The 9,914-nt window shown below is 37.7% G+C and overlaps 1 protein-coding gene across 1 annotated transcript; it reads left to right on the top strand.

Annotated features, from left to right (window-relative positions):
- The first annotated feature begins 5,991 nt into the window (after positions 1-5,991).
- LOC120430645 (stromal cell-derived factor 2-like) lies at positions 5,992-6,479 on the top strand. The gene has a single exon (XM_039595747.1). The coding sequence runs from the start codon at positions 5,992-5,994 to the stop codon at positions 6,442-6,444; it is 453 nt and encodes a 150-aa protein (XP_039451681.1). The 3' UTR covers positions 6,445-6,479.
- The last annotated feature ends 3,435 nt before the right edge of the window (positions 6,480-9,914 follow it).

The following is a 9,914-nucleotide window of genomic DNA, read 5'->3' as shown; positions in this document are numbered from 1 at the left end:
GAGGTGTGGGTGTTGTTGGTGACTCCCAAACCACGTGACTTTTTCAGAAAAAAAATGAAGTATGTTGATCGGACATGCCACCAATTGAACCTACTAAGCTGTCCCTGATTGCATAAATGTCCCATATGCATTTTCATCGATTTCGAGTTATTGAATTTACGAATTAAAAAATGAAACGTAAAATTGTTGTGTTAATAAATACCAATTTAATGCTGACACGATCACAAAGTCTACAGCCCAGAAATGGAAAGTTAAAATAAGTCTACTGCCCCTGATCGCATAAATGTCCCATATGCATTTTCATCATTTTTTAGTTATTGATGCAATTTGGTTCAAAATCGTGTGCTCTTTCAAAAGAGCCTATAACATCCAGTACTTTGTTCTAGAAATCAGGAGGAAATCCAGTTTTTTCGCGAAAACTGAACACGTAGCCTTATGTATGGGACAAACTTCAAATGCGTTTTTCTCAGCTTGCTGTTTTTGCATATGGGACATTTATGCGAACATGGGCAGTCTACTTCTCTTCAAATTAATTTCAAATTTTAAAGGTAATAATTCATTTAGTGTTTCGCATCGGCACCAATATTAAATAATTATTTCATTGAAGCTCGGGCATCTTTTGTAGGGATTAAGCCTGCCAGTTTCCAATATTCTTTTTAGTTTTCCTTTTAGTTGTTAATATTCTGTCACTTCATAATTATACAAAACTCATAGAAGAAGAAGAAGATGCTTTGCCACGTTGTTTGGCATGAATATTAAATTTTAAACTACTACAAAACAAACTTTTACAACAAGTATAATAAAGAATACCAAAAAGTAACGAAAATGTCGAAATGGCTACTAAAATTGATGTTTTATCGAACAACTAGAGTATTTCAACCATTAGTGGACCCCCTAGTAGAGTCGACGAGCATTTTTCACAATTATTCAATATTCTAACGCCTTTTCAAAACCCTTTATACAACACAATGAAATCTTTTGAACAATTCTGACTATTTGTTTCATCAATTATTTGATTTTGTGAAAAAAAGTCATTTGAAAATAAGTGTGTTTTGCCAGTTATGGACCCCCTTTTCCTATAGTGGACCTGGGTCCATAATCCAATTATGGACCCGGGTTCACTATAGGAAAACTATTGATTTATATCAAATTTAACCGATATTTGATGTTTTGATGCATGGTGTGGGTCTAATAATAGATATAAAGAATAAAAGTGGGCATTTGCTAACTTTTCACTGTAAACAAATAAATTTTGTTAACAGATATGGCTTAAAACAACATAAAAACTTAACAGACTTTTAAACTCATTTATTTCCGAAAAATATCAAAGAAAACGTGTCAAAAACCACTGTAAACATAAAAACGATTAAAAAAAGTAATTTTGATGCAAATTTTTCCATATTAATTACTTAAATAGTTGACCAAAACAAAACAATAGATTTGTTTACAGTTGCTGATAAAACCACGCATGTTTATTTTCAAAAAAATGTTTTGATATTGATTTATTATTATAAAATATCATTTCAAACTTCAATTATGATGCTTCAGTTAAGTACAATTAACTAAAGTTTTGATCAATTATAAATTGTTACAGTTTCAGCAACATTTGTACTTTCATCAACTATATTTATACTCATGATTGAAATATATACAAAAAGGTTGATTACAACAAGCATTTAAAAACTTTTGCTTAAATACACAGTTTTCTTCCTTTTTCGTATTTTAACACTTGTAGCCCCAACGGGGTCAAAAAAGTTGGAAATGCAACTTCACCGGCTCATACAACCCTTGGAAAAAAAAAGTTGGAAATGCCGTTTTGCCTTCCTCACCTTACTGAGGAAAGGCTATAAAATCACTCGAAAAATGAACTTCTTAATTTGACCTCGTAGACCCACCTTCACGTATACCTATCGACTCAGAATCATGTTCTGAGCAAATGTCTGTGTGGATGTGTGTAGGTGGGTGGACAAAAAAATTGTCACTCGATTATCTCCGGACTGGATGAACGGATTTTGACCGTATTAGTCTCATTCGATCCGTCTTGGGGTCCCATAGGTCTCTATTTAAAATCAGCAAGTTTAGTTAAGTACTTTAAAAGTTATGCTAAAAAAAACGATTTTGGCGTACGTCCGGAAGATTCTAAAAAGGGTGGTTTTTGTAAGAAACCCTGTCATGTTATACATTTTCAGAAAGGTATTAAAACGACCTTTCAAATGAGCCTAAAACATCAAGGATCTGACAACCCTATCAAAAGTTATTGGCACTTAAGTGTTATTTATACACTTTTTGGAGGCCGGATCTCAGATATTTCAGTAAAAATTATGTCCGGGTCTATCATGCGACCCATCGTTAGTTAGATAATCGGAAGACCTTTCAAATGAGCCTAAACATCAAGGATCTGAGAACCCTATCAAAAGTTATTGGCACTTAAGTGTTATTTATACACTTTCTGGAGGCCGGATCTCAGATATTTCAGTAAAAATGATGTCCAGGACCATAATGCAACCCATCGTTAATTAGATAATCGAAAGACCTTTCAAATGAGCCAAAAACATCAAGGATCTGACAACCCTATCAAAAGTTATTGGCACTTAAGTGTTATTTATACAATTTTTGGAGGCCGGATCTCAGATATTTCAGTAAAAATGATGTCCAGGACCATAATGCAACCCATCGTTAATTAGATAATCGAAAGACCTTTCAAATGAGCCAAAAACATCAAGGATCTGACAACCCTATCAAAAGTTATTGGCACTTAAGTGTTATTTATACACTTTTTGGAGGCCGGATCTCAGATATTTCAGTAAAAATGATGTCCAGGACCATAATGCAACCCATCGTTAATTAGATAATCGAAAGACCTTTCAAATGAGCCAAAAACATCAAGGATCTGACAACCCTATCAAAAGTTATTGGCACTTAAGTGTTATTTATACACTTTTTGGAGGCCGGATCTCAGATATTTCAGTAAAAATTATGTCCGGGACTATCATGCGACCCATCGTTAGTTAGATAATCGAAAGACCTTTCAAATGAGCCTAAACATCAAGGATCTGAGAACCCTATCAAAAGTTATTGGCACTTAAGTGTTATTTATACACTTTCTGGAGGCCGGATCTCAGATATTTCAGTAAAAATGATGTCCAGGACCATAATGCAACCCATCGTTAATTAGATAATCGAAAGACCTTTCAAATGAGCCAAAAACATCAAGGATCTGACAACCCTATCAAAAGTTATTGGCACTTAAGTGTTATTTATACACTTTCTGGAGGCCGGATCTCAGATATTTCAGTAAAAATGATGTCCAGGACCATCATGCAACCCATCGTTAGTTAGATAATCGAAAGACCTTTCAAATGAGCCTAAAACATCAAGGATCTGACAACCCTATCAAAAGTTATTGGCACTTAAGTGTTATTTATACACTTTCTGGAGGCCGGATCTCAGATATTTCAGTAAAAATGATGTCCAGGACCATAATGCAACCCATCGTTAATTAGATAATCGAAAGACCTTTCAAATGAGCCAAAAACATCAAGGATCTGACAACCCTATCAAAAGTTATTGGCACTTAAGTGTTATTTATACACTTTTTGGAGGCCGGATCTCAGATATTTCAGTAAAAATGATGTCCAGGACCATAATGCAACCCATCGTTAATTAGATAATCGAAAGACCTTTCAAATGAGCCAAAAACATCAAGGATCTGACAACCCTATCAAAAGTTATTGGCACTTAAGTGTTATTTATACACTTTTTGGAGGCCGGATCTCAGATATTTCAGTAAAAATGATGTCCGGGTCCATCATGCGGCCCATCGTTAGTTAGATTATCGAAAGACATTTCAAATGAGCCTAAAACATCAAGGATCTGACAACCCTATCAAAAGTTATTGGCACTTAAGTGTTATTTATACACTTTTTAGAGGTCGGATTTCAGATATTGTGATAAAAATATTGTCTGAATCTTCCATGCGAACTATCGTTGGATAGGGTTTTTTATCAGACCTTACCGATGAGCCAGAAATATTGATGGTCTGCGAACCATATTAAAAGAAATGAGTAATAAAGTTGATTTGTTAAACATGTTAAGGGGGAATGTTGCTATTTTTACTGAATGTATTGACTTTATGAATATGAGGAAGGCACCAACCACCTAAAGGTGGATTAAGTAACGTTTTATTATAACTTACGGTAGACGCATCTGTTTTGGATCTACCTTGTTGGAGGTGATTCTCGACATTCTTCCGGATAGAATACAATAAGAATCATCCAAATCGGTTGAGTTTTCGCCGAGATACATTTCCAACTTTTTTGACCCCTTGGTGCTTCGCGTAAGTTTTGACCTTATTGGTGCTACAAGTGTTAAAATAACAGGGGTCCATTTTTTGAAAAGTTAGGATTTTCGTTGTCCTATATTGGACCCCCTTAGTTTTGCTCGAAATTAAGCAGTTCTTCTTTTGAGCAATTCTTGGAGGTCCTGGTCAATAACAGAGTAGCAACTACGGGTAGACACCAATAAATATAAAATATTTAAATTAAGCAGTTCTTCTTTTTTTTCAGTGAAGTTCCTTAAACTTACATTATTTCGACTTACTGAAGTGAAATAATCAATGATAAATTGATTGGATGGTTAATTCAGTCATAAAATGTAAATGCTGTTGCGTTGTGCAAATGCTAGTAGCCATTGCTGATTTCAGATGTCGAACTCAAAACACTTAGTTTGGCGGAAAAGACACGTCAATGTCAGTCAACATTGTTTTAAATGGTGCTGAATATGCCAAATTTAAGATTTGTAGGAATGGATGGATGGATAACGTACCCTATTACTAAATTTACCTGAGTTCACTTTATTGTAATACCGTCATCAGGGTGACATTGGGTCTGGGAGTGAGATTGGGTCATACAAATTTCCTAATTTTCGCAATCGAATCCAGAAAGGAAACGATCACGAGCTGTGTTGGCCCGAGCCGGGATTTTAACCCAGATTTACCGCTTGCAAGGCGGAAGCGTTACCACTAGGCTGCGTGTTTCGGATTAGGTAGAAGACAATATCGCTAAAAAAAGCAACAAGAATAGCAAGATTTTATACTTCAGCTCACAGAGACTACAATTATCATGCCCGAAATCTCATCTCTCAAATTTCATTGCCAAGGCAGTTTAACGGGAAGCAATGCCAATTCGCATTCTTTCATTGTGGTTGTCTGGGAAAACAAAATAATCTTCGGCGAAGATGCGTGAACGTGGAAAAGAATAGGAGTGATATTGCTGAATAAATGAAACGTGTCCAAAGGCTCCGTCGGTTTCTTTTCCGCGCAGCTCGAAAATCAAACCAAAATATATTTCGTCAACAAAAATCTGCATGAAAACCTTAGGGATTTGCAAAACAGCAACGAAAAACTGCATGAAATCTGCCTAACTGCCTGAAAATCAACAGTTTTTCATCACAGCTACTCGAAATCCTTGATGTTTTGTTTCAAAAACATTAGTTTTTAGGCTGGCGCGGAGAAGAACAAGATGCCCCGTCGCCGGCGAGATAGCCATTTTTCTTTGAATCGGCAATAGAAAAGGAGAGCTCTTGCTGGCAATCACGAGATAAAAGAAGAGGACTCACAAGTAGAGAGCCTGGATCTTATTAGAGAACGGCCATCTCAAACCAAAAGTACCAATCGAAGCACGAGAACTGTCAAACGGAGGTACCAATCGAGCATAAGACAAAGGATTTTGCTCGATTGGTACCTCCGTTTGACAGTTCTCGTGCTTCGATTGGTACTTTTGGTTTGAGATGTCCGTTCTCTAATAAGCTCCAGGCTCTCTACTCACAAGCTATTGTGACGGTCGCATTACCCTGTGATATTTTGGAACCATCACATGTTTTTTTTTCTATGACTCATTTATAACATTGGCTGTTAGGTATTGGTAGTAATAAAAAATAGTAGCACTAAGTTTTTGGAATTGTTTTGTAAGCTTCGACATTTGTTAGAGAGAAATGTTAATACGTCTTGAATTTCCAAATCTAATTCAATTTTCACCATCCTTTCCCCTTCACAGCCAACCGATCAAGTGCGGCGACACCATCCGGCTGCACCACCTGTCGACGAACAAGAACCTACACTCGCACCACTTCCAGAGTCCGCTGTCCGGCAACCAGGAGATCTCCGCCTACGGGGACGACAAGGGCATCGGTGATTCCGGCGACCACTGGCTGGTGGTGTGCTCGGGCGATTCCTGGCTGCGGGACACTCCGGTCAAGCTGCGCCACGTGGACACCGACGCGTACCTGTCGATCTCGGGCCGCACCTTTGGGCGTCCCATCAACGGCCAGTTCGAGGTGGTTGGCATCAGCAATCCCTACTCGGGAACCGACTGGACCGCGGCCGAGGGACTGTTTATCCATCCGGCGGAGGGCGAGAGTGGCGAGCCGCGTCACACGGAGCTGTAGAGACTGAGCCGAACTTGTAGAACAAATTTCAGCGATTTGAAACCAAAAGGAGTGGGGGCGAGAGTGATGGCGGGGACACAATTTGAATGACATTGTAATGCTACTTGGAGAAGAATTGATTCCCTATGAAACGATTTCAGCGTAGTTATTTCAAGAATATCACGTCCAATTTGTGCTTGAATAGCTTGATTGCGCTATCATGGAGCTCACTCCGAACGAAGAAACCCTACAGCAATTAAAGATCAATTGACATATCATAGTTGGAGCGATCTCTGGCTACGTGCAAAAACCGTACCGTCCAAGGTACATTCCATCAGTCTGCTATAGGGACGTGGCGTTACATCGTGCTGCCACCTGGTTTTTTTAAGCGCAAGAGTGTAAAAATGCTGAGTCATCGTCTAAAAATAGACGGCGTCCTATCTCACCCAGCAAAATGAAGTCGATAAAGTAGTCGGTTTCGATGAGCAAAAGTGGAAAATGTGGTCTAAAAATAGCGACGCCATCCCCCTATTACAGAACGTCAAACAGTGGTCACCTTAATTGATTTGTTGTGTAGCGTTTCGACTGAGTGAAAGTTTGCTCTCTCCGTGAGCTCTTATCACCGGGGAACTCACCCTTTTGTAGAGAACAATTCTCTGATAATTTCTCCACGTGAGAGAGTACTTTAAAAGCTGAGACTTTGCTGTTGATTTTGTTTGTGACAGCTTAGTTGGCATTATTGTTTCACATTGTCTGTGCAGCCAATACCGTGTAGTAACTGCTCTTTTGAGCTCAACAACAAAATCATGGTTGATGCACTCACCTCACACACATGGGAGCGCGCGCTCACACTGGATTCGCCTCCCTAATCGAGTGCTTATTGCTTACACTCGCGCGTCGTACACCAACGGTACTTACTGATTCGTTGTTTTTGTTGTTGTTGTTGCTACTGCAAAAGGATAATATCGATCGGAATGGGGAAGGGAACGGGTTAGGAACAACAACGGAAGCATGGCTATAGGACACGTGTTGGGAGAGAGTTATGTGATTAAATGGAAAAATCAATTCCGGGACGCAGCACTTAACGTTTGATGGTTGTCGAATATATGAATACGAGCTGCAATAACTTTTAAATGATGCTCCTCCCATCCGGCGGTATCACATGGGTGCCACTTGTTTGCGAAAGCGATTAAAGACTGGCAAAAATTTACTCGATTTAGTGTGCGAATGATCCTCTGTTTAAACAACTTCTGTGGCAGTTATTAAACAATGTTCCAAACAGATTTATATGAATCATCAAAAACAAATTGTTTCATTTTTGTTTAAATGAGCATTTTTAAAGCATTATGTTTTACTTTTATGATCAGGATGATCAGGATTGCACAAATTTGTGATAAATTTGAGCAAATACTGAAAAATCTGGAAGTTTAATTTTCCGAACTGATAATCGCAAAATTCAATTAATAATTTCAAAAACAAGCAGAAATTACATTATTCGCATGAAATCTTGAATGTAATGCATTTTTTTTTTGGTATTTACTTTGATTTATTTACTCAGCCTGATGGCAAAACTGTTAAATCGTATGTACGGGACGTTTTAATTATTTTTCAAAGTTTATTTCGCACTTCCCCCCTTTCCCCTTGAGGAATTCTCTACGAAATCGCCGATTTGGACAATTTTTATTTTTTGTATTTTTTTTATTTGGCTCACACTTTATGGGGGCCTTCCTTATGACCAAAGAAGCTATTTTGTGTCATTGGTTCACCCATACAAGTCTCTATACAATTTTGGCTGCTGTCCATACAAAAATGGTACGTAAATATTCAAACAGCTGCAACTTTTGAGTTAATTTTCTGATCAATTTGGTGTCTTCGGAAAGGTTGTAGATATTGTTGAGGATTATTGAGAAAAAAATAGGTACTCGGAAAAAAAATTAATTAACTTTTTTTTAAACAAAAAACTAAATTTTCTCAAAATACGTATTTTTTGATTTTCGATATTTTTTTTAAATGTTTTAAGGGACCAAAACTCGCAACTTTTGAGCCAAAGAGAAGTATTGTCAAAAAATCTGCCGCCGAGTTATGAATTTTTGAAAAAGTAGTGATTTTTGTAAAAATTTAAATTTCATACAAAAAACAAAGTTTGACCTATTTATTTTATGCAAAATTAAAATTTGAAATCGAAAAGCACTTAACAGATTTTATGATATAGGGCTCTGTTTTTAAGATATAGGCACCGAAAGTTTGATTTTAGCGAAATATTTGCAGTTTTTCGATTTTTAAAAATAGTGACCATGAGTGACCATTTCCGAAATTATAATATTTATTTTTAAGTTCAGAAAATTTGATATGAAATTGTCTAAGAGGCATTGAAGATTGGACCTCTGGTTGCTGAGATACAGCGGCTTGAAGAAAAAGAAACAGGAAAATTGAAGTTTTCTAAGTCTTAATAATTCACACTTGGCAATAATCCGACAAATTTAACGCCATCTTTTGACGAAATTTTAAAAAAATAGCTTTTCCACTTACACTTTTGCAAATTTTTCCATCCAAACTTCAACGATCAAATGCGACCCTTAAACTTTAACCGATTTGGCTCAAAATTGACCCATTTTTACCTAAAGAATCGAGCCAGGGGGTATCTCTTATGATTAGGCTTAGTGATTTTTCACGCTCGAAAATAGCAAATTTCACGGGGACCTTTATTTCAATACACCAAATTTCACGCAAATTTCGCGGAACGTGAAAAATGTTTAAATAGCTCTGAAAGTCTTATGTTTTAATCACAGAAACTACTTTTTATGCTATATTATATATTATTCTTCAATAAACTAAAGAAATCTCCTCTAATTTTGAACGTGACACAAAACAAATCTCATACACTAAATCCCCTAAATACGCTCCCCCCGATTGCGCCTCCCCCGTTTTGCGCCCCCCGAATTGCGCTCAAACCCCGAAATAACGCTCCCCCGAAATAACGCTCTAATTGGCGCAAATCGGGGGAGCGTTATTGCGGGGTTTTGGCGTAAAATGAGGTTTTCTTTTTTAAAGTACTTTATTTACAAATAAATGAAACATTTGTACAAGGGGTCATCCACAAAACACGGATAAGGGGCCATCCACAAATCTGGGTATCCATAACTCCCGGAAGTCATGCCCTAGATATCTACCTGATCATCGGGGGTCAAAAAGGGTGTATTAACCATCGGTATAGCTTCCGGTAGCTTCAGTTAACCACGATGGATACTCTGGGGTACGTTGGGTTGTTATGGGTCCTCCAGGAACTCCCGGGAGTTATGACCTGATGATCTACCTGATCAACGGGGGTCTATATGGGTGTAATAACCATCGGTATAGCTTCAGGTAGCTTCAGTGAACCACGATGGATATTCTGGGTTACGTTGGATTGCTATGGGTCCTCCAGGAACACCCGCGAGTTATGACCTGATGATCTACCTCACCAACGGGGGTCTATATGAGTGTATTAACCA

This window comes from Culex pipiens, chromosome 2 (assembly GCF_016801865.2).
Source record: "Culex pipiens pallens isolate TS chromosome 2, TS_CPP_V2, whole genome shotgun sequence".
Taxonomy (NCBI): domain Eukaryota; kingdom Metazoa; phylum Arthropoda; class Insecta; order Diptera; family Culicidae; genus Culex; species Culex pipiens.
This window is presented reverse-complemented; position numbering and strand designations above follow the sequence as displayed.

Bases quoted from the DNA above. Each gene is read 5' to 3' on its own strand.
- LOC120430645 (XM_039595747.1), top strand. From the start codon at position 5,992: ATGTTAATACGTCTTGAATTTCCAAATCTAATTCAATTTTCACCATCC.